This window comes from Dendrobium catenatum, unplaced genomic scaffold (genome assembly GCF_001605985.2).
Source record: "Dendrobium catenatum unplaced genomic scaffold, ASM160598v2 fragScaff_scaffold_853, whole genome shotgun sequence".
Lineage (NCBI taxonomy): Eukaryota > Viridiplantae > Streptophyta > Magnoliopsida > Asparagales > Orchidaceae > Dendrobium > Dendrobium catenatum.
The window spans coordinates 237202-264074 of record NW_021319315.1 but is presented as its reverse complement, the minus strand read 5'-3'; the positions used below and the strand labels follow the sequence as shown (position 1 = coordinate 264074).

General features: G+C 30.7%; 1 protein-coding gene and 1 long non-coding RNA gene across 5 annotated transcripts in view; one reads left to right on the top strand and one right to left on the bottom strand.

Moving 5' to 3' along the window:
- Positions 1-3488, top strand: part of LOC110106102 (ABC transporter G family member 45) — a 40300-nt gene extending 36812 nt beyond the window's left edge. For 2 of the 3 annotated variants that reach the window (XM_020835858.2, XM_020835860.2), the window contains 2 exons: positions 2710-2964; positions 3046-3488. In XM_020835858.2, coding sequence (XP_020691517.1) covers positions 2710-2964; positions 3046-3315 — 525 coding nt within the window. In that variant the 3' untranslated portion in view covers positions 3316-3488. Of the gene's footprint in view, positions 1-2099; positions 2301-2709; positions 2965-3045 lie in introns of those variants that run through there. The other variant, XM_020835859.2, reaches the window with a different exon arrangement.
- The window catches only part of LOC110106104, a 39110-nt gene extending 31997 nt beyond the window's left edge, over positions 1-7113 (bottom strand). For both annotated transcript variants that reach the window (XR_003701522.1, XR_003701523.1), the window contains exon 1: positions 6676-7113. This is a non-coding gene — a long non-coding RNA (uncharacterized LOC110106104). The remainder of the gene's footprint in view (positions 1-6675) is intronic.
- Between the last annotated feature and the right edge of the window lie 19760 nt (positions 7114-26873).

The window sequence follows — 26873 nt, the reverse complement described above, 5'->3', positions numbered from 1 at the left end:
TTCACAAAGCTTAACTCCACCTTCAAGTTATCTGCAATCCAACATATCATGTGATGGTTTGAATCAAGAGTTGTGGTTCATCCATGCTCTTAGATTTATGAATCAAATTGGGTGTCAGAACATCAATTCCTTAGCAATCTAGATTAGGAGGTGGCCTATCAATAACCTTCCTCTCAATCTAAGATTATCTTCTTGCCAAAAAAAACAAATAATTTTACTATGCAAATGAAAGCTGGCTTCCTTAACTTAATTCTCATCTACAACTTCATATATATCATCATGATTGTACTTCGCCAAGTATGTCATTGGCCAAATATCTCTTATTAGATCTAATGTATTTTTTACTGGTACAATCTATTATAACGAACTTTTGTTTGCATATACAAATTCAAATCTTAGCAAATCTAATGTTATTTAATGTAGGCCGTCCAACGGAAAATTTCAACCAACCAAATCCTAGAAGAAGTATATCACATGCTTCTCCTTAAACCCTTCTAAGTTGAACTAAATAGGTCAATTAAAACCCCGACCAAATTTTTAAAAATAAGATAAAATCCAATTCCAATCTAATCATAAATTGAGACTTCAAAGCACTAATCATTACATCTCACCAAAAATTGATAAAGCTCATAAGAAATCAACAACTAACTAAGGAGAGAGAACTAGACCATATACCTTGGAAATGCTAGTTTATGTGGCACTTGAATGGAGGGGAATGAAAATTCCAAAAGTATAGTGGTGGTGGTGGTCTAAGGCCAAAAATAACAACATCATCAAACCTTTATCCCACTACATGGGGTCGGCTAGGGCGAAAGAAGGCTTAATTATTGGACATCTAAGGAAATAACATCACATTCATGATGATGCTTGTCCACTTTGCACTACCTAAGGAGTTGCATCTAAACTTAGTTACAGTTGTCACTTAGATCTTGTCATTAAAAAGGACAGTGACCACATGGACTATCGCCAAACTATTGTTGTCAAAAGGAGAATCAAGTTTCAAGCTTTAAAAAAAAATTGACATGTAAGATTATAGGATAGCATGAATTTAAACTAAAAAGAAATAAGAATTAAGGAGAAAATAAAAACTAAAGATGTACTTTCATCTTCCAATAGAAATAATAACAATTTTCATTGTTTTTTTTAGGTAAGTATGTACAAAGTAGCTCATTAAGCCCTTTTCTGTCGAAATGGCAGTAAGCTAATACAATCAAATGTTTTATTATTTGATCAGATCATGTTCTAATAAATTTCTATTGAAATTGAACCAATTTAAGTAAGTTTCGTTGGTCTTTATTGGGATTGAACTTGAACTAACATGCTAACAATAATTGACATTTATAAATGCCAATCATACGAGACATAGAACACGAGATCAAAGTAGAGCTTCTAATAATATGGAGATTTGGAATGAGTAATTTGGAGGGAAGGAATATATGAGGAACATAAAGAGTTTGTCTTTCCAATAAATAAGAAGCAAGGACATCGTAGCATAGGAATCGAACAACAGCTTGTAGTACTTTCAAACTCACTTACATGTCCTTAAAATCCAATACTCATGCATCTTAGATGGCCCAAACATCATAGGGAAGTTTCAGCTGTAAATAATTCTATTCGATCTAACTTAGTTGTCCAAAATTTTTCCCAACTCTTTAATTTACACTAATATGAGAGAGAGACTTGTATTTTCTATGACTTTATAGATATGCAATTATAGCCTTGGTGTTAAATTGAATTCATTCTAACATATTCTAAGCATGCCTTGATTTCAAAAAAAAAAAAAAATATTTTGTTATTGTTAGATATCCCATTATGATGTAAAAAGGGGAGGATTGAATTTTAACTTATTTGTACTCGAATAAAAATATTGTGATTTTTTAAATAATATTAATAAAGTTGGCCCAACAAATTTTAAAACATATAAACAGAATACTAAAGTTTGTTTTGACAACAAAATTAATAACATTATAATTGTTTAGATCCTTTTTTTTATTTACATTTTTTTATTTATTATAAGAAATTAATTCATAAGTGACATTTCGAGAAAAATATCTAAACCACCTTTTATTAAAATATCTATTTCTTATCGTATAACTCAGGCAAAAGTCATTGATGGATCTAAAGATTCAAAGCCCATGATAGAAGATAGCAAATAGAAAGCTACGGTTTCTCTATGTTCCCCGAATAGATCTTGAACACAATGCTTGTCAGCAAGCCATTTTTTCAATCAGCAAACTAACAATGCTCTGAGGGATATGAGCTGGGCTACAAATTACTTCACATCAAAAATCTTCCTTGAAGTCCTACTTTCAACCATAAACAAATATGAAAGCACTCGAAAAGTAATTATTCTTGAAAGCATTTGCCACTGCAATGCTCTAATAGCATCCTTCCACAACAATTAACTGACAAATTTAATGTCCAAAAGTTGTTCTCACATACATAGTGCATTAATATAACGTGAAGAATGCTCAACTATCAACTAGTATATCAAATATTCCAAGTATATGTACAAATACATCAAAATTAAATTTTACATCTTGCACTTCATGATTTAATCAATATGAAATGTTGCACAAAATTTTTTTGGTAACAAGAATGGCTCCAAATATATATTACTATTGAAATTTTATTTGCAATAAAAACGTGCCTTTGTCTTTAGAGCATTGAAAATGAATTAACAAAATAAGACTATATTTACTCATGCAGGTGGCAATTGAAATACCTTATATAATAGTGCAAGTGCTCATCTTTTCAAGTACAGTATACACAATGGCAGGATTTCAGCTGGTTGTCTCTAAATTTTTATGGTTTGTGCTATTTATGTTGTTAAGTTTCTTCTACTTCACACTTTTCGGGATGATGGCTGTGGCACTTACACCAATACAAGATGTAGCAGCTCTATTGTCCTTCCTAATCTTTATCTTATGGAATCTCTTCTCAGGTTTCATGCTTCCTAGAAAGGTTACAAATCTCTAACCACAATATCATTTACGGGCTCAAATACATCTAATAGTCACTGACATTATTCTCATAATGATACAGCTGATACCGACTTGGTGGAGATGGTATTACTGGGCTAACCCTGCAGCATGGACAATCTACGGTCTACTATTTTCCCAACTGGGGGACCGAGTTGAATTAATCCAAATCCCGGGAGGAACAGATCAAACTATAAAAGAGTTCCTTGAGGATTACCTCGGTGTAGAAAGCACTTACTTCCCTATTATAGTAACCCTCCACTTCGGAATTATTGTTCTTTTTTTTATTTTGTTTGTTGTTGGAATAAAACATCTAAACTTTCAAAAAAAATGATGAAACAAAGAACAACTACATAGGGTATTCCAAGTATATGTACTCTAGCAGAAAAAACTATGTAGTGAAAAATGTATTTAACAATTTAGTTATGTCAAAGAGTGCAATCCTCTTCTTTGGCATTTCTTGGTTAATAATATTTGGCAAATAAAAATATAGCGACTTTTTCAATACATTGGACTGCCACCACAACAAGGCCATCTTTGTTGAATGAAGTCTCACCATACAATCACTCTAATGATAGATGTAAAGCCTGAAGTGTTGGAGAAAAGTATAACCCAGAGCAATGATGAACACGATAATGAGGATAAAATATGCAATCAGAACACCCAAAAAAAAATATTAGAGTTTATGTGGTTCCATGAGATCCACTTACATCTATGGCTACACACTGAAATAAATATCCACAGGTCTAAAGACAAAGCTAAGATAAATATTAGCCTCACATATTTTTTTAATCTTATCTCGGTATAATTTTTCCTTCCCTGTCTTATTCCATCTCAATACCAGAGTGTAATTCCTCCATTAAATATGCTCACCAAAGATAGAGGACAACATGAAGCTTCTTGTCAAATGACCTCATTGGTTGAACCCCTGTGTCTTGAGAAGGCATATAACTTCCAATTATCACCTATGACTTACGTGCTTGTTAACTAGACAACGGAGTGATCATTGTTGCACTCCTTCAAGTTATATAGCTTATGCATATGGTCCATCACGCAATTATGGAGGAAGGCAATATCCTTCTCCATTGCAATTGCCCTATTTCTAGCCACCTCCAGTCTTTTGTACTCATCATACTAGTCAGTTCACGGGCTTAGAAGTTTATCTCCATCTCAATCATCCTTGTCTACAAAACATACTAGAAAGAAACCATTGCAACTAGACCTTGCACATTCTACGGTGATTGCTCCATAAACTTGTGCTCCACCCAAGCCCTAAAAGACAAATTCTTAGACCTCACCCTCCTCTGACATCACAACTGCCCGCAGCTCTATTATCATTTTCTCCGCCTCACCCTCATTAGTACCTTCAACAATAGTACCAGGAGCAGAGGTCATTGCCACCCTGACCTTCACTGCTCTAGTTCTTTCTCTCTACCCTCATCATCAACCTCTTGATTTGACTCTCCTTCAGCTTCACCACGAAGGCACCAACATTCTCTTTTTTATTCTCTCCCTCCGTTAGAAGGGTCATATCAACCTACTCCTGCCTAATAAATTCTTCCTCAACCAGATCCTCCTAACCATTGGTGTTTAAATCAATAAACATTGTCATCGAAAACCCTGTGAATGAGCAACCTCCTATGTATCAATAGCCTCAATTGTTCCACCAGCATCTCCTCCCCTTCACCATAGTTTTTTATTTTCTCTATGCTTTTTACCTCAACGTTGAGATCCAAGAGTATTGAGCCAAAAGCCATGATGGGAGCAAGTTCACTGGTAACTTTGCGGCAATTGCTGCCATTATGGTGGCAAGATCTTGTTTCTCCCCTCATTCTTTAACTTACCATATTGAGAAAGAGTTGGCTTGGAATGTTTTATGCTATCAGAGTTATAATTTTTTTATGATATAAATGAAGGTGTGCAAGCTTGAAGATGTATAATCGCATTTCAAAGCCCTATTGACCATGCTTATTGAACTTCAAAATCAAGGGAAAGTGTAAATTCAAAAGCTTTTCTAAAGATTTAAAGCAATATTCATTGATCGAATGTCAATTGTAATAATGACATAAATGACCCAACACTGAACCAATGCCATGTTCATAGATCCCTCATTTTAAATAGCATATCCCAGATGAACCTCTTGGGAGTGTCTCTTGGGAATTCCTCTCAAGAACTATCTTAGCAAATCCTCTGGATAGTCCACATGTTCATGTTGACAATCCAGCTACTCCACTTAATCTATCTGTCAGAACTATGAATTCTCTCTAATACATCTTTGGCAAGGCTTTCAACAACATGTATGGCAAATCCAATAAACTACAACATAATTCATTGCTAGCAAAGAAAGCCCATTTAATGCAAAGCACCACTACTAGAGCCATTCCGTTAATCATACAACACATCTATTGTTGTTGAAAGGAAAATCATTGTCGACTCATCGCTCCTAAAGGCCCGAAGATGTTAAACGTTTGCGTATATTGATCGTATTCTTTCTTGCCTTATCAATTAATTTTTTGCCCCAATCAACTTCACATGATACGTAGAACCTACTTTAATCCTGAATTTGACGTCTTATTGTGCAACAATGAACATTGTGGCCATTCAACCCCCATTAAATCATCCTAGGGTATATCCTCCAACATCACTACAGCTATGCTAGTGTGCCATCATTACAATGAACTAAATTTTAGCTTTCATTATAGCTCTAGAAACCTCTATTAGCACACTTTTTGGTGGCTCATAATAAAGGTCAATCGGTCAACTAACAATAGCTCAGAATGGTGTCACTATCCAATTATTCCTCATCTAGCACAGAGTCTTATGTAAGGAAGATGACCGACACTATCAATCCAGAATGCACTTATAAATGGATCAGGCTAAGCTACCCTGCCTTCAACATAAGCTTTCCTAATTCAGCGAGTTCAAATTTAAGCTCAATTAAATGAGTTTGGGGCAACTTACAAGTTGGCTCATCTTCATATGAATGAGAGAAAATGAAACAATCTTGAGTTGTAACAATTCGACAAGAAACAGATTAAGAAGTTCAAATATAATTAATAAGAAATTAGGAGAGAAAAAAGTAGAATAAAATGTTTAAGTTTTTTTCATAACTTTATGATTAAAACCCTGCTGTGTATTATTTTTAATTATAGCCTATAACAATATTTTAAACACAATCCAGCTCACCAGCATACGAGTCAAGGCTAGCTCAATCAGGAGAATGGCTTATTTGCACCTCAAGACCAATTTGGACTAATCAGGGACTTGTTCGGGCCTATTTGGGACCTAATTGAGCTGGTTTAGGCATGCATGGTACTCTACATGACCCGTTTTGAGCATGTTCAAGCACGCGCTCTACCAATCTGAGACAAAGTAGACTCTAATTTAGTCTTTAGTAGGCACTTCAAGATCCATGCTTGTGCGTCAAAATTATGTTTGATTATACTGAGAATTTTACAATCCCAAAAACACAAATGTTTGTTCTTTTTTATATACTATTGCACAACGCGTAAAACTTGAAATATTCAAGCAACAAACAGGGAATGAATTGAATAAAACCACATTGGCAACCAAAACTAAACAAGCAACAACTTCATACGACTAAAATCACAAAGAACATGACCAAACATAAATAGCAAGTAAAAGGTACCAGACACTTCGAGAAAACCCAAAGAAAATAAATGATTCTACTTACGTTCTTTGAATAGATAAAGCACTTTGGAGAAGAGAAGCTAATAACTAGCCATGAAAGAAAATCCAAAGCCGTGTTGTCAGGCTAGGGTTTAGGAGTACCAGAATATAGCTAAACCGGCGGATGAAAGAAATATGGGAAATATTAGGAAATAAAAACGGGTTGGAAGGGATTTGGCTGAAACAAGAAGAGCCACGTGCGATTGGCTATTAGGCGAAATGTTAGCGCCATTTATGTGAATCAATTTGCAGTGTCCACTCGCCGGTAAGTCAGTACGCGGGGATGCAGAAGATGTTGGGAGCAGCGTGGGCCATCGCCGATCGATGACAGCGCCAGTCACGGCCTGGTGAGATCCAGCGTGAGGCGTATCTCCTCGTTGAGAGAGACAAAGAAACCAGAGAGATACTGTTGAACGTAGAACTTAGGGCTGTATCAACTAAACAAATAATTTAATTTTAGTAAGATTTCCTAAATTAGACTGGGCAAGATAATTGTTAAATTTTGCTAAATTTTGTGAAATTATTTAACAATGTAATTCAAGATTTTTGATTATTGATTCATTTAAAAATTAAATTTAATGTATTTTAAATGTAATTTATATTTTAAATATAATTACTAATTAATTTCACTTTAATTATTACAACGAACCTATAATAATAAATAATATAATTAGAAGTTTGATTAGTTATCAAATAATTTAATTAATAGTTTAATTGCTATTTATAGTACTAATTATCAAAATATTTATTAAGATTTAAATTAATAAGTATTTTATATCTAATTATATTAATAATTGCCTAATTAATTAAATATTTTTTAAAATAGCTATTTATGAAACTAGTACCCTACTAATGATTTTATTAATTATTTAAGTATTATTTAATTTGATTAAATTATTAATTAACTCATTAAGAACTTAAATATTATACTGCAAATTAATTATATAATTATTATTTACAATATTAATTACATAATTAAATATTCAATTTCAAATTCTAAACCCTAAGCTAATTATATTAAATTTTTATTATTAATTATTTAATTAAGATTAATTAAATTTATTTGATTACACTATTAATTATGTAATTAATTCTATGAAATATTAATATATTAAATTAAATTAATTATGCTAAATTAGATTAATTGGATGGAGGCCTTCTAGGGTTTGCTTTTCATTTTCATTTCTTCATTATTGTTAAGCTTTTCCTCATCGTCATTACTCGTTGCTGCTTCGACCATGCGTACTTAACGTAAAGAGCTTACTCGCTCACTACTGGAGAACTTCACAAATCTATAATTCCCACTTAAATCCACCGAACAACGGGATTTGGTAAATCCCGAATTTAAATTGTAAATCCATAAATCCAAAATTATGGTCGATTCGGATTAACTACACACTCTCAAACCTTTTGACCGGATTTACAACAAAATCGAAGTAAATCCTTCTTAAAATCCTACTACCAAACAGCCCCATAGAGATCATTTGCATGTGGGATTAAAATTATGGATTTAGTAAATCTGGTAAATCATGATTTGGGAGTTGTTTAGATACGAGTAGGATTTAACTTTAGTATTATGTAGTAACTAAAATACTACTGGATTTATTAAATTCTACTAAAGTTTAAAAGTGAAAATTATTTTGCAAGATAGTTATTAAATCTTATTAAATTTTGTGATACTGTTTGGCAAAGTAATCCATAATTTAAATCGGTTAGTTTATTAAATTGCTAGTGGAAGCATTAATCTAGAACACGAGTTACTTTTTAATTCTAATTTTAATTAATGTTAAATCTTGTAATAATCATCAAATACAATTAGTTAATTATTAATTACAAAATGAATTATTTAATTACATTAGTAATTATTTAAATTATTATTCAATTATTATTTTATATAAATTTGTATTTAATTAATGCTCATGTTACTAATAATTTAAGTGCTATTTTAATAAAATTTAATTATTAATAAACTATTAATTATCTAAAAAATCATTTAAAATTTTTATAACTAACTAGTTATTAAATTATTTTTATATAGCTAATTATCTAATTAATTATGAATATTTTAAATTAAATTTGATAAATATATGTAAGATTTGTGTTTTTGCTTCATTTCTTCATCGTTTGACCTAGTTAGGGTTTGCTTTTCCTTGTTGCTAATTTAACTTCTTGTGCTTCTCATAAAGTAGTACCTAAGGTAGTGACAAATTTGTCACAACCCAACCTAATCTAGACAGGTCTTATCGTGTTGAGCTATGACAGGCAAATCTCCTAATTTTAGAATTATTTCAAAATTTTTGTCAATATTCATCGAAATAAACTACATACTACAGAACTACTAAAATATTCAAATATTAAAAATAAACTCATCCATCATGTTTCTTTCATTTCATCAAATTAAATATTTACACTACAATACATAGCTATAGGCAAGAGCTACATAACTAAAAATTTAACTTGTTATGACTGTACAAAAATCAAAATAGAAAAATACCTATAATCTATGATCTGATTATGAATTGCTAATCCACAATCTCCTTCCTCTTCCTAGATCCTAAAAACTAGAAGCAAAATCACAATGAGCTACAACAATTTAGCGAGCCACACAATCATATCTAAAATTTCAAATTCTTTTATTAATTATTTTTCTTGATATTTAAAAGCAGTTAAATATAATCCAATAAATCATTTTACTAAGAAATATGATAATAGTATTACATTTATCCAACTCTTTAAATAATAATACTAAACATATATATAAATTGCAATGCATATCATATAGTAATTTATATCACATTTCTCAGACCTATACATAATCTAAAAAAAATCTGGCCCTTAATGACTCCATTTTGTGCTTATATCACCAGAACATTCTAATAAGCACTAGAATATGACTTATACGGACCAGAATATGCCTGATAGGCACCAAAATATTATCTGACAAATTAAGATAGAATCTTAAGGGATTATAGCCCCTTATGACCCCAACAGATACAATTTAAACACATATGCATATATATCATCACATTATAACAATTAAAGAATAATTGATTTTATATCAAAATTGCATTATTTTATATAACGATATGTAAATGAAAATATTACTAGGCAAAAATGTACATTTTCAAAAAATTATCAAATTATCAGAGATTGTGTAAAATGATATTTTAAGACTTTTATTATACTACACAATTATTTTTCAACATATAGATAATTTTCTTTTCAATAAAAAACCCCAAAAATTTCAAAGCCCATATTGTAAAATTTTCAGAAAATATACAAAATGTGCATAATCTTAATCTGTATAATATATAAAAAGTTACACGATAAAAGTTTTACTAATTCGAAGTTATTCGTATTTTTCGCTAACGAACATAAAATGTTAATAGAAAACTTTACAAAAAATTATATATTTTTAAAATTGAGATGGACATATAATGACTACCTCGAGGCGAACAAGTTTCATAATTGGGCCGACAGACAAAAATAGCTCTAAGACCTCCAAAATCGAATTTCAATTTCTCTCTCCTTTATTTTTCTCTCATTTTTCCTTATTCGTTCTCTGTTTGGGGAAAAAAATGAAAAAGGCAAAGCTTATCATATTATATATAGTGGATTAGGATTTTTATAATAAAACACTAAATAATTATTATAATTATTTAGTATTAAAATATTAATTTTATCAAAATTATTTTATATCATTAAATCCAAAAATTATTTAAAAAAAATATTCATAAATTAGCTAATCATATCTGAAACATTTTGGTAAAATTAATTTGTAAAACGGATACCTGAAGATCACAAAAATCTCACTTGTACCGACACGTGTCAATTTCTTAAGAAATTTCACAAGTTCCCAAAAAATTATGAAAAAATCAGGGTAATTAAAACACTAGACTATAAATGCTCTAGCAAAAATGGTTTGTGATTTGAACTTATTAGGCCTCCTGAAATAATTTTTGACTTTTCTAGGTCAAAAAATTTTTTAAAAAAATTTAGGATTCGCAATTTTAGGGAGATTCCAACATACCATGTCACTCTAGACTATGGTTTAAGTGTGGGCCATGAAGGTGCAATACATTATGTGCTCTTTGGCAATGTCAGAATGATAGTAAGGGCTATGGTAGAGTATAAATGTGTCAGGTCGGTGTTGAGGATGGTTGTTCATCAAGGATTGAGGCTACCTAATGTGTCATACAACTTACAAGAATGAGGGGGACAACTGATGCCTCCCCTCCTCAAGTTGTCCTTTAAAATGAATGGCTAAAGGTATGCGTCAAACTATGATTGATCGAACATATACCATGAGTATGGGCATCAATAAATGACCCAATATGAAAATCCAATCCAAACTCAACCCAAAAAAAATGTGGGTTTAGATTGACCTGTTTAAAAAACAGGTCGAGTTTCAGTCAAAATTTTTCACATGTTTAATTGGCGGGTCAGGTTCGAGTTTGTAACAATCACTACTATAAAAACAAGTCCATCTGAACTAACTTGATAAGAATTTTATCTTTGCTCTCATAAATGCTAAATGTTTGTGAAATGTTCAAATATTCAATGTTTATTTAAGCCTAAAAGAGCCTAGGATTGGATTGAAAAAGTAGGACATGTTAAGTAAAAAGGGCTCCTTGGAAGCACTATTGCAATGTACATATAGCATTGAGATGTTGTGGTCTCTATTTGGAGAAAAGACGCTTAAGGGCACAACATCATTGAAAGTAGGCGCTGCGGCGCTGCGGCGCTGAGCTCTTTGTATAGAGCATCCAGAATATTTGGGCGGAGGCACACAACATTGTGATGCTAGGATTTGTTTTTAATATTTTTATATAAATATCTAAAGCATTAACCATTCCACCATGTAATCGTCCTTTTTTTTTACCATTTAATCATCCTAGTTATTAGAAACATTAAGAGAAGGCTAGAGAAGAAAGAAGGGAAAGAATAGAGACAATAGAAAAACCTATGGTTTAGTGGGCAAAGAGTCGAATCCATCTGTTAGGCTAGTTAAAAGAATAGCTCGTATCAAGGTAAACTCTCAATACCTTATTTCAGTATTTCTTATTTCAATTTCGACATTTATTTGGATATTTTTTAGGTTTTAATTGATTTTATGTAATAAATCTTAAATTTTAAAAGAGTTGTTTTAGCCTATAAAAGTAAAAAATTATTTTAAGAGTCATTATTACTCCAAATTATAAACCTTCTTCTCCATGACATAAATATTTTTGTATTTTAGTTTCAATAATATTTTCAATTTTTTTTGGTTTTAGTGCAATTCCTTAAGAAATTGACACATGTAGGTACAAGTGTGTTTTTTTGGAAACACTAAAAGAGTAAAAGAGAGATAGAAAATAAAAGCCACATTATGGAGGTCATAGAACTGTTTTTGTCTTTCAGCCTAGTTCATAAATTTATTGTTCTCGAGGTAGGTCACATTGTGCCTATTTGAGTTTTCAAAAATTCAAAATTTTTATTAAATTTTTAGCTTAAATTTCTTTTTTCATTACCAAAAATGGTAATAAGTTTGCGCTAGTAAGACTTTCACCGCGTTATTTTTTATATGCTATAAAGAATGAGATTTTGAACATTTGGAATATTTTATAAAAAATTTATATCAGTAATGTATACATTTTTTATCGAATAAAAATTAATTTAGACTCTGAAAAGTAATGTTGTAGTACAAATAAAATCTTTAAACAATGTTTTGCACGATCTCTAATAATTTGATTATTTACTAAAAATATGCATTATTGCTTGGTAGGATTTTTCGTTACCGGTAGTTATAGAAAGTTGTGCAATTCTGAAATGTGCTAAACTATTTCTAATTTCTTGCACGAGATGAAATATGTGTTTATATGACCAATGTGATTGAGTTATGAAAATTTTGATATGTAAATATCTGCTCGGAGATATAAGGGGTTAAAATCTTTTGAGATTCTATTTGTAATTGAGAATTTGAGTCTTAAAATGTCTGAAAGAATATTTATTAGGAGTTATAAGAGGTTAAAATCTTAGATTCTGTCTAAAAGAGAGAGAAATTATGTTGGGAGTTAATAGGGGTCATAATATTGGATTCTATTAGAAAGAGCGGGAAATATGTTATGAATTGTTTTATGATATGAATTTAATAGCTAGTTAATTTTATTTAAAGTTTTGGATAACTGTTATGCTTTAATTATTATGCTCACTCAGCATAGTGATTTATTATACTTTATTTAACTGCTTTTAAAATATACTTAAAATGTTTAATAAAAAGAAATATTTAGAATTTTAGATCGGTGTAAGTGGCCTATTGAAATATTGTAGCTCACTATGGTTTTGCATTCTATTTTTAGGATCTAGGAAAGAGAAAGAGCATGTTGATAAGTAGTTTAGGATCTACTCAGAGTTGATAAATAATTCTTTGTTGATTTTTGTAACGTCGTGATTAGTTTATTATTCAATTATGTAGTTTTTATTTGTAGTCATATACTGTAGTGTAGATATATATATGTTCATGAAAATGAAAGAAATCTTATAGATGAATATATTTACAGTACTCTGGATATTCTTAGTAGTTATATTGTCTGTTTAAATGCTTTAAAATTTTGATTTGAAGAAGAAATGTGAAGCATTTTCAAAAATAGATCTTGAGATTTATCTGTCATAACCCCCAACATGATAGGAATCCTTTTGAATTGGGTTGAGACATTTTGTGAGGTTTAAGAAACTTTTCACCATGTAATTTTTTATATGTCATAGAATAAATAATTCTGAGCATTTTGAATAGTAAACTCAAATTTTATTTGTTAGTTTTGAATATGTAGATTTTAACGTGTCTTATTACTTATGTTTATTTTATTAGAAAGTATGGTAGAATGATATTATAAATGTTCCATGTAAATGATTTTTTGAAATTAATACTACTAATGAATGTGTGTATATGTTTTACCCTAGGTTATCCGAATTATCATACATATGTCACATTTATGCATTTATGTATTATGTTAAATGTCATATATATATATATCCACTAAAATGTGAAAAAGCAAAATCCATTTCATCCCAAACCCAGTGGGCTAGAGAAAGGAATAAAGAATTTTTAGAGAGAGAAAGTTCAATTCAGGTAGCTCCAAACCATTTTTATTCAGTGGGCAAGTTCCATAAATTGTTTGGATCGAGCTGGGTTACATTTATCCTATCTTAATTTTTAATAATTCAAAGTTTTTAAGATATTCTAATTTAAATTCTAAAATTTAACACAAAAATGGGTATATATCGACATTTGATAAAATTTCACTGCATAACTTTTGGTATGTTATAGATTATAATATTCAACATATTTTGATATATTATTTCTGAATTTTCACCTAGATATTTAGATTTTATGTTTATTGAAGTATTTTGAAAAATATTCTGACACCGAAAAATAGTATTGTAGTATAATAAAAGTATTTCTATAAACAATGTGATTTGGTTTTGATTTGAAAATACAAAAATTTATGTGCATATTTACTCTGAAATTATGTATATGCTACTATAGTATGGCTTTATGTGAAATTATGCAATAAATCTGATACTATTTACTATATTTGAAGAATGTGATTGATTTTATTTTTTTCATATTTGAACCATGTGAATTATAGAAGTTTTGATGATTGATTGAAAGTATTGATGTAGAATGTACTAGAGCTATAAGGGCCTAATTTTGAATATGATGTCTATATGGGATTTATAAGGAGCTGAAATTCTAAATATCTATGGTGTTAAATACTAGGAGTCATAAGGGCTTGTTTTCTGATCTGTTAGCACATGGAGTCATGATGGTCTAAATTTAGAATTCTATATATTGGGTGGTATAAGGCTTTTAGGAGAATAAATGTGAATTATTCTGAGTAGTTGATCTAGTGTGCTTACATTTTTGTTATTTATGATTCGTTGTGATATGCTTACTATTTCTGTTTCAATTATATATGAAACATATGTATTTTAATTATTTTGAGCCAAACCAACACCAAATCTGAAAAAATATATATCTATATGTCTGAGATACTATGGATAAGGGTATTATTGGAATAATCTACTTAAAGTTGTGTAAGGATAGTTTGCTTTATTGTTTCTATTTATGCATTATTATTTGTGTATTATTAAAAATTCGAGTTTATCCAGTGTAGCCTTCAATTCTAAGTCATGGTTTGCTCATGCCTGTTATTTCTACATTCATTTCAAGTTAGGGGAAAGAAAAAGGGGCATATTAAGTAAAAAGTTTCAAGTTTTGATCTCTAAGACTATACATGTATGTTCTATTTAGATTTTTAGCAGTCATGGTTGACTAGTTCTATATAGCCTTCTCTTTGCCATGTATTATTTGTAAATAATGATTTTGATTGTATAAACTTCTAAGCTAAATGAAAATAAATTTAATGAGTATATTTTTTAGATTCATTTGAAGTTATTTAGTGTCTCTATAGTCTATTTTAATAAAAAAAAAAGATTAAAGAAATTCCTTCCAAATAAATCATGAGAATCTATCTTATTACAATCCAACACGATATGACATGTTATGTATGTAGGTTATATATATTGGGTCATGTTGTGACACCTTACATGTACATGCATGTTTACATTTCCTTCATTTGTCATGTACAAATGTGAGATGATCAAGTGGAAATATAAGAGGAAGTGAAGTTATAAGGAGAATTGGGTAAATCTTCGTATGTCTTTTACAGGTGCAAAAATAATCAAGTAGAGATATAAATAGAAGTGAAGTTATAAATAGGCATCGGGACATGTGCATGCCATATTTAATAGGTTGCATTGCAAGTTCATCAAGTAATGTATATTGATACTCATGTTCAAAGTCAAGTCACATTAAGTTAATGCTTCTAATGTTAATATTCAATTTTAAGTAATATTTAAGTTCAAGAAATGTTCCAATTAATGCATTTTATATCCATATTCATGTTCAGGTAGTGTCCTTTCTTATAAAGTTAAATATATAAGTACAAGCAAAGTTCATGTTAATATTCTATGAAGTTTAAAGTTTTCCCCCTTACACCCATAAATGTTATGTAATTAAATGATCAAACCTTCTATTATTTTGTGTATTTATGATATTACAAATGTAGAGTTTGATTTCTTTAATAGGACTTGAGCAGCCTACTAAGAAAATGGTATACTCAATCTTTTATTTATATGTTATTTTAGAAAAGGAAAAAAGGAAATGCAAAGGCTAAGTAGCTTAAGTGTTATTAAAGCCAGGAACCATCATAGGGCAAGTTCAATTTAAAGGTATGTATTTTGTTAATTCATTTATTTGCTTGTATGTTTTGGGTGCACTGAAATGTACTAGATTAATATATATAATTCTTTTGATATGAAATGTGAATGTTAATTATATTCTGATTTCTAAGTTTTTTAGATATTTAGTATCTTTGATGATGAGATAACTAAGGTGAAGTAAAATTCTTCCATAAGACTCTGGAGCATGACAGAGTTGACTCGCAAACCCAATTTTAACTCAAAAAAAAACCGTATATTTTTTCTTAAATTATTTTGCTTGTTGGTATGCTCTTCTTATTTTTTATTAATTAATATAACTATATAGTTGATAAATTATCATATTTTTAATTAAAATAGGTTATCTTGCCAGGGTCTAAAGTTGCTAGCAAGATGGGTCCAAGTCCATCTTTTTAACTCAATTAAATGGATCAAGTTTACGCTGACGGTTTATATTGGGTTAAACTTGAACCCAACCCATTAACTTGCTCTAACACCCCTAACCACATATAGGATCACATGACATGTGTGGTATTTTTCCATCCATATCTCCTAAATTGTTTCTCTTGTGGTCACCACATGGAGAGTAATGCCTCCACATATGTAATATAATACCCACACTTATAGAATTTTGGCTCATCTAATCGATTACGGTGAGTTGCATGAATTTGTATACATGTTATCTATTCTAGACATGTTATGTATGCGCTTTGAAGGTTTTGGTGTGCATGTGATCATATGTTCTAAAGCAGCCCAAAGGGTTCAAAATGCAAGAAATTAAATTTGAAATTTTTTGTTTAGGAGCTCTATGACACTCGGTTGGGGGGCATCGCAACACCAAGCTCTCAGATTTAGGTCATTTATTATGATTTGTGCTAGCGCATCGACACTACCGTCTGGAGGGTCGCGATGCTAGGTTAAATTTTTTTTAATAAATATCAATTTCCACTTAAATTTTAAAATTTTCGTGCAATCCCTCCATTTTAGTTTACTGGTTAAAGAGAGAGAGGATAATTTCTTGAGAGAAAAAGTCATATTCGAGCTACTTCGATCCTTTCTCTACTATCGGTCTAGTTTGAGAAGTTCTTTGGATTGAGAGAGGTTATATTCTTCCTATCTTAATTTTTAATATTGTGAGAATTTTGGAAATTTTTGATTAAATTATAAATTGGTAATATAGAAACGAGAATAATTTCACATCCGTTGGAATTTTATCGTATAACTTTTGATATATTGTATGTATAAATTTTTTAGATATTTCAGTATTTTCTTTAAAATTTTCACCATGTAAATTAAAAAAAAATGCCATTTTTAGCAATCTAAGAAAATAATTCAAACCTCAAAAAATATTAATGTTGTATGATAAATGCTTCTAAATAGTGTTCTAAATAATCCCTGATAATTTGGTAAAATTTAAAAATTGTAAATTTCTACCCAATCTATTAAGTATTTTAGCTTCCTTTATAGTGTTATGTGATATTATGTGTTATGATCAATTTTATTTAAATTATGATTATACATGTGCAAACTTGCCTGAAGTGTATGATTTATAAGGAGTTATGCTATTGGGAGAAAGTTTTGATATGTTGAAAATATTGGGATTGAGAGCTATAAGTGTCAATTTTCTGATATGCTAGCATAGAGAGTCATAAGGACTTGGATTTTTATATCTATTTATATTCAGAGGAATAAGAGCCTTAAAAAAATCTATTTAATTCTTTAATGATATAAAAAGTGTTTGTTTACCTGTGTTTTGAGCAATCTCTCTTTGATTTTGGTTATTTGTTAGCATCATTCTATTTAAAAGAGTAATACATCCATACTTTTGTTGGTGTTTAGCTTAATTATACATTTAAACGTGGATTTAATGTAAAAAAAAAGGTTTGTGGGTGTAACCTTTCAAGATGTGTTGGCTCACACCTATTATGCATACTATTCATGTCAGGGTAAGGATAAGGAGCAAGTTAAGTAGTTGAGATTGTAGGATCTATTAATATGATTATGTATAGGTATTTTTTTATATAGTCATAACCATTTTCTATTTTATTTCACGTAAGTTTGTACTTATGTATTATATTGTAGAATTTTTGTTGTATTTAAATTTTGAAGATGAATGAATGAAAAAATTGTGTATGAGTATTTTTTGTTTATTAACAGCTAAAGAAAGGCTCTATTGTCTGTTAATAATTAAAGAAAAATGAAAAATCCTCCAAATTAGATATTGAATTTGGTTTTCACCATTCAATATGATATGACCTTCTCAATGTGTGGGTTATATTGGGTTGTGTTATGATATGTGAAACCACTCCATCCTTAGAATACTTGAATGCATAGCCTTCAATTTTAGAACCTTCATGATGCCACATAATCCTTGTTTGACAATTTAGGCTACATTCTACCTTTCACATTTAGTTATTGCTATAGCCTCCACCATTGTCTGTTAACTTTTTTTAGTTAGTTATGGATTACCCCAGACCTGCTAATTTTGAAAGCTAAAAATAGCTTTAATTATACTTTTATATTATAAAAGATCTAATAATTATCCCCAAAATTCATCTCTATCAATTCTCGCCCTTTGAAATAAGTTTCTTTATTATTTTTATAATAAAAACGCACAAAGCAGAGACTTTGTAATGTATTATGTATTATGTAGCCTATGTTATTTTGCTTGAATTTATATTACTTGACTCTCTTTCTTACATATGTAGATCTTCTAGAACCATTTCATGTTGTAACATTGAAATTTGGTGGATAATAAGAGAGAAAAAAAATATGAAGTTGGGAAATAGAAAACTATTAAGTTTAAGAAGGATTGAATAAAATTTGTATTGCTCAAAGAAGAGGTTGAAGCAACTTGCCATTGACTAAGAGGCCATGGGTTTCAGATGAACTTTTGTCATGCCTAAAGATTTAATTGGGAATAATTAACTCTTTTAAATCTTCTAATCATCTAACAAAGCACTAACAAACATTCATTGATAAATAAACAAATGCAATGAAAGTAATATTTTTTATTTCATCATCAAAGTATGTACATTTACATTTATATTTCCAAAAGAGTCTTATTCACTAATCACAAATACATATTTCAAATCAGTGTAACCTTTACACATTCATGCTACAAAATAAATAAAAAAAATTAAAAGAAATACCTATTACTAAAAAAATGATCAACCTCACTCAATGGGGTCCTAACCCTTCTCTAAAAGTATGTAAACCACATAATGAGCAGAAACTCAACAGGTTACTTGAACCTACCATTGCACCAAATAAAAGAAAAATATAATAATATGTATCTAATCCTTCAAATCATATTAACATAACATGTCTATTTATTTTGGTGAATAGGAACATATCAGTATGATCAATAGTGATTAGTTGACTAATAGTAGTCAATATGAATCATAATCATGCGATGGATTAGTAATCATTGACTCAATCTAATCTTGATATATCATGAAAGATGCTAAAGGAAGACTTATTCAAATCATATTGAGATAACATGTCTATCAATTCAAGTGAATAGGAAAATATCAATATGAACAAGAGTGATTAGTATGAATAGCATCAATCAATATGAATCAAAATCATGTGATGGATTAGTAATCATTTCTCAATCTTATCTTGATATATCATGGAAGATGTTGCAAGAGGACTAGTATATGAATCAATGAATTAATGCAATTATATATTGGTTCTTTAAGTTACCAATGCAAGTTAACATCATAAATGTCTTTTTTATATTTTATCATGTTTATTAATATATCCATTTATATGCACTTCATGGCAAGTTGGTGTCGGGCTATCGTGTATCTTACATATCTTATATTAGTTCCATGAAGTATGTTTATTATATATCAGTAGTATGTATCATATAGTGGTGTCATGTATCGTATATCATATTCTATATCATGTTATAATATCATGTGTTATGTTCATGTATTAGTGTCATTATATATCATGTCCATGTATCATGCCATATCAGTATATCATATGCATGTATTATATCATATTTTTATAGCATATCATGTATGCATATAGTACCAAACTTATAAAAAGAGCAAGTCAATGCATCTGATTAATAATATGACGTTTTCTTGTATCTTATCATATCTTAGTCATAGTTAGGTGGCTTCTTATAAGAGTCGTCACTCCTACCCATTGGCGTATCTTATCCATATATAACTCTCAATCTTGTATCATGTTGCTGGAATTGAGATTGCACCACAAACCCATTATTTAAAGAAAAATCCATCAGTTCAACATCTTATAATGTTATTTTGCTTCAAACAAGATGAATTAATTAATAACTTGCTAGCATTTCTTGGAAGTATACGCATGCCATTTAATAATAATAAAATATGCATTATGTATAATAATATACATCTTATGTCATAATATGCATTATGTGTCAGCATCCAATGCAATTAACATGTAGAGCATTGTACTATGATATCAATATACTTATCTTATCAGTAGTGTGATCACGTCAGTATGCATGCATGTCATGTACATTATACTGGATAAGTGTTATGTCAAATATATTACATTAATGTACGTCATGTATTTCATATCCAAATAATATATAATCATTTCTACTTGTTGAATATTGATTAGGTTATTAAACCTAAACTAATGTCCCAAGACTAACCAAGAGGGGGTGTGAATTGGTAATTTAAAAAATTTCTTGGATTTTTAAATTTGAAAACCGTTGATTCTCGTAGCAAGTTAATTAAAGTTTTAAAATAACTTTTCAACCACAGAAAAATAACTTGCAGTAAATAAATGTGAAAATTAAAAAATACAAAGATTTATAATGGTTCGATTAAACACGACCTACATCCACTCCCTGAAGACTCCCTCTTCAGGTATTGCACTATTACCAAAGTGTCTCTCTTTTTGTCCCCACAGTAAGGCGGTGAAGCCTTTACAAAACCTCTCTTCTACCAATCCCCAGTGCGGCAGAGATCCATCGTCCTTTCACACCCTCCAAGTGTCGGTAGAGAACTGTCGTCCTTTCACACCCTCCAAGTGTCGGCAGAGAACCGTCGCCCTTTCACACCCTCCAAGTGTCGGCAGAGTACCGAATCTTCATCAAAGATCTTTTCACAAGCAACTAGAAAGACAAGAAGAAGAGTGATAACCAAAATCACAAAAAGATTCTTACCTTTGAGTAATCTTGTGAACCCTTCACACTCCACTTGCAAGAAATCTCTCTTAAACACTCTCTCACACTCTCTCTTTTAATTGCCCTTGAAAAATTACGAAGACAAGACATTTTCACATTAATTTTAGTGGACCTTTTATATCAAAGACATGAAAAATCATCCAAAAAACTGAAATTTTTAATTTTGAGCGTACACGATCATACAATTCGATCGTATATTCGTACGTATGAACAATTCAAAAATTATTGTGTACGAACCTGTTGTGAATTTATATAAAATCATTTCATACATGCTGATTGTCATGTATGAATCAAGTTTGTTCGGTACGAATAGTTAGAAAAATTTTCACGTTTGTCGGGACGAAGAGGGACCCCACAATTTTGTATTCTGGATGGTGTACGTATGATGACGACATCGTACTGTATGATTAGTTACAAAAAATTTCAAGTTCGTCAAAAAGGGACCCATCCATTTCATACCCCAGACGACGTACGTATGATGACGGCATCGTACGGTACGAACCATTCAGAAAATTTTCAAGTTTGTCGGGACGAAAAGGGACCTCACAATTTCGTACTCTAGAAGGTATGTACGAATGGTGATCGTATAGTATGATCCATACTTAGAAAAAATATTTTTTGAACAAAAAGGGACCCGTCCATTTCGTACTATGGAAGGTATGCATAAATGGTGATCGTACAGTACGATCCATACTTAAAAAATCTTTTTGAACAAAAAGGGACTCGTCCATTTCATACTCTGGAAGGTATGTAGGAATGGTGATCATACAGTCTGATTAATACTTAGAAAAATTTTCATCTTTCTATTCGTTTGACTGCTCGTTTGGAAAAATAACTGAACAAATTGTTTTGTACGAAGTTCATTCGTACAGTACGATCAGTTTAAAATTTGAAATTTTTTAAACTCTCTCCCGGTGTGTGTGTGTGTGCACAGTTACTCAATTATAATTACACTCTCTCGGTCTCAATAAAATGAAAATTACATACTTCATTTATAATAAACTCTAAACTGGTCTGATTTGAAGTCTTCAACAATCTGGAGTATGATTTTCCTGAAATGTTAGTACACACAAACAACAAAACAATGCATCCAAAATATGTTAGGAGAAATAATAATCAAAGCAATAATATTTGGAATCATAAAAAACATACATGTTGAAAGAATATCAACAATGAAGAACTAAGTTGCAACTATCTCAACACTACTTATTCTTTACATGCCCTTATCTTGATTAAAATGACATACATATGAAAATAAATGGTTAAATTTTAATATGATTATATCAAAATACTCAGAATGATGATATCTACCGCATACCAAAAGTTACATAATAAAAGTTTACTAAATAAGAAGATAATGCACTTTAATCAAATTTAGGAGAGAGAAAGCCACATAAATGAAAATTATTAGAAACAAAAGTGGTATTCGGGGTGCCTACCATGATTAGAGAAACTTTGCTAATTGGAGGAATGATGGAAATGTCCCATAGTAAGCTTCTCTCTCCTCTTCCCTCTTCTCTCCTTCTCCTTCCCGGCCAAGAAACCAAATGAAGGGGTGGGGGAAATGGCTTTGTGTATTTAATAGGGCAGTGGATTTGGAAAGTTAAAAAAATTTATTTTTTGACATAGTGACTAAAGCACAAAACCCCGGCCCATCACCATAGTGCTCCCCAAATCACTATAGAATATAGGAAATAGAGCCCTCCGGTCGCACAATTAGAACTTCCACATGTACAAGCCAGAACCATTGTGCTCTCCAGCACAACACGGTGATACTCCCACCTAGATTTTTATGCTTTCAAGAATTTTATTATGAATCATTTACATGTTACTAATCTAATACAAATGAGAGCTATCACAACCATCATGTCTTTAGAACATAGCCCAAAGAATAAAAGATTATTAAAAGTGATGTTGATGTGATAGAGATGATCGAGCAGTCCAATGGGAGTAGTTTGGTTTGCGATAGTGCTTATAGTACAAGACAAAAAAAAGCATGTTTTCACAAGGTATAGAGTTCAAGGATGATAGTCACATATTGGCGCGCTATCATTCAAGTTCTGACAATATTGAATATAATAATATTGATATTGAACCTTACAATGATTGGTATTTATGTTGTTGAGGTGATGATGATAAAGTTTTATTAGTCAGTCCACTCTTCCATGTTTATACGAGTTTTAAGGAAGTCATTCGATCCAAAGTCACTGTGAATGATTTTGGAATTGATAGAACTCAAGTCATGGCTACTTGCTTGCACCAAGGATGATTATGTAGAATATTAGCATCACTATGTGTATTTGGGAAAAAATTTTTATGTGAGAAAATTAGAAATGACACATCTATGCAAGGGTGTTAATTGAGCTGACAAATAAATAGGCTAAATCCATTTTGATAACTAATTAGATATAGAATTTATGAAAACACATTTGAACTTCCCTCCAAAGTATATTAATAATAGCGCATATACACTATACATAATATCACTACCCTATATGAAATTATAATGCTCAAGAGAAAAACTTGAGATATCCCTCTTAAATCATAAGATGATAATTATAGGTGGGTATCTATACTTGGAGTAGCACTTATTAATAAAAATCTAGGTTCTCATATTGCATACATTTACAATAGCGTTGAACTGTTGATAGTTCTTTCAAAAGATTCTATATTCGCTTCAATGCTTACATTAATGGTTTTATCATCAATTGTAAACCTTCAGTAGGGCCTGATGGTTGCCACTTGAAATCGAAGTATTTGGGGATATTGTTATCAACAAGTTCTTTTAACAGCATAATGATCTTTTTACCTAAGGAAATTTGATTTTTTTTTTTTTACCATAGCTTTTGCTTATTAGAAACATTATCAAAGAAAACTTAGTAAAGATTATTTCAGATTTTAGTTTAAAACTTGAAAGTGAGTAAGATCCTTTGTCTTTTATATCAGATATAGGGAATGGGTTGGGCGAGGAAATAAAGTATGTATTTCCCAATGTAGAGCATTGGGTTTGTCTATGACCCTTATGGAAGAATGGGTTGGGTTTATCTATGACCCTTATGTCGAGCATCGGGTTCCTTTGTCATGACAATCATATGCTTAAAAAAATAGCATGGCAAGGAGAGTTAGTTCCTCATATTGAAGAGTATATGAGAGAGTTTACTATAAGGAAAGAACATTTTATACAAAAGATAGGCAGTTTTTTTTTTTTTCTTTCACTATTTCTACTTAAAACCCTGTGCCATCACTTTCAAGAATAAATTTTTGAAACCTAACACACTCACCCACATCTAAGACCTAGAGGAATGTATGTATGTGTGTGTACACCCGTGTGTGTGTGTATATATATATATATATAGACTAGGGGAGTAAATGAGTCGAGTCGGCTATAGCTCGACTCGTTAACGAGCTCACAAGTAGAGCTTATTAAGCCATGAGTTCAAGCTTATTAAGTCATGAGTTTGAGTTCGAGCCTATACTCGAGCTTATATTAAGTGAGCCCAAGCTCAAGCTCAGCCTAACTCGGCTCAAAAGCTCGTCGAGCCACTCGATTAACATAAAATATATATTTTAAAATTAATTTAAATATACATTATATAATATATTTGTAATCTTTTTAAATTAATTCTATATTAAAAATAAATAAATAAAAAACTTAAAATTTGAATATAAAACTAAGAAATCAACTTTAACAATCGAGTCAAGCTCAACCTTTTCAAAGGAGCTCGAGCCTATAATTTTTTTTAAAGAGCCGAGCTCTAGCTTAGTAAATGAGCTCGAGCTAGAGCTCAGTAAAAACTAAACAAGCTTAGCTCGATTAGACAGATACTCGACTCGACTCGCTTATACCCCTAATATATACACACGCATAACACTAAACTTAAACATAAAAAGAAGTTATCTTGAATGCCATACAATTATTAGACTCCCAAAACAATGGTTGTAACTAAATGAATAACTGTCACACCCTATAGTTTCGAAAGATGATACACCTTGACAACACTGAATGTAATTGGATATGAAATTTATTTTGTACTTGTAAAAGGAAATTTTATATGCAAATAATATAAAGAGCAAGCAACAAAAAATAAATTAAGATTTCATTTCATTAATTTGAATCACAATAAGGGTACATCTCATGAGCTGATTTATCGCCAATATGATTTTATTTGATATTTAAATTTCTGAAGTTGTCCTTTTATGTTTTTGGGATTAGGTAATTTTTACTTTTATAGCTGTTACTTTCAATTTTTTCGTTCATCTATTGTTGTTCCTGCTTCATTAATGTATTCTCTAGACCTGTCAATTTTAGGTCACGGGTCGGATTCAGGTCAACCTGACCCGACCTGCTTTGGGTTGATTTTTTTGAGTTCCGGAAGGGTGCAGCGGCGGAAGGGTAGCGGGAGTGGGGCAGCGGGGGTGGGGCAGCGGGGCAGCTGAGTTTCCGGGTCATTTCCGGGTTCCCGGATCAACCTGAACCCGACCTAGTTCGGATCAACCCAAACCCGAAATTTTCGGGACGGATTTTTGGGTCGGGTCCAATGTTGACGGGTCTAGTATTCTCCTTATGACTTATATCAATGAAATGAAATCTTAGTTTGATTTATTTTGTTTACTGTTATATGTTTAGTTTGTATTATTTTGTATATTAAATTTTCCTTTTTTGAATATAAGTATATAAGGGCTACAAAGAAGAAAACTCTAGGAATTAAATTTTCACTCTCGTATTCTAGCGTACTTCGTTAATGCACATTATTTCTTTTACTATAAATAAACAATTAAGGTTTCCACACGTCCCAAATTCCAGCAATAATACATAGGTACCTTATTTATTCAAAGAGTACTCGACGTTGGCAAAATATAATATTATAAATTACAAAGATATAGGAAATAATACTAAATAAATTTTACTTATGATGAATTTTAAATTGTTAAATTTATTTTATGATGAACATAATAAAAATTTTAATTAGTTAATTGGACATTACATTTTTCGCAAAATTATTAATCCTAAATTTAAATTAGAATGTTTTTCAAGATAATCATAGATTATAAAAAGATGAAATTGTTCGTATCATAGTGAAGAGATATGATCCCTGCAAGGAGAAATTATTCTATGCGGAGTCAGAACGTAGCATATGTCTAGACTCCAATAAAATTGCGACACCTGGATTGTACAAATTGTACAAGTGGATATTCATTCCTATTTCACATTTAATTTTTTTCTTGCCAACCCAACCAACCAGGCCCAAAAATTTCATCTTCAAATATTAGAGTTTAGGATTTGTGCTCTTTTTTTTAAATGAAATACCGCGAAAGTTATGTATTTTTAGGATTTTAGCTCAATAAATTTTTTATAACTGTTGAGAAAAAAGAAACGAGGAATATGAAGATAAAGACTAGTTCGAACGAGGAAAAATCGTGGAAGATGAAGACTAGTTTGAAGGAGGAAAAGCCGATGAAGATGAAGAATGATTTCTGTACACTTCGGGAATATGTCCGGAGTCCGAGGGGCGCACAGGATTCGACGATACATAGATGATTGTGTGAAACATCACCAAAAACACATAAACCATAATGTTACATCAACACATTTTCAGTTTTAATTAAATGTCCACTAATGCAAGCCAAAATTTTAATATCCCAGACAATATAACAAGTACACGGCGGTACACATCGAACTTTATTCAAGAATACGGTATTATATTATCGAAATGAACCAAACAAAAAGAGAAAAACCAATCAGTCTTCATCTT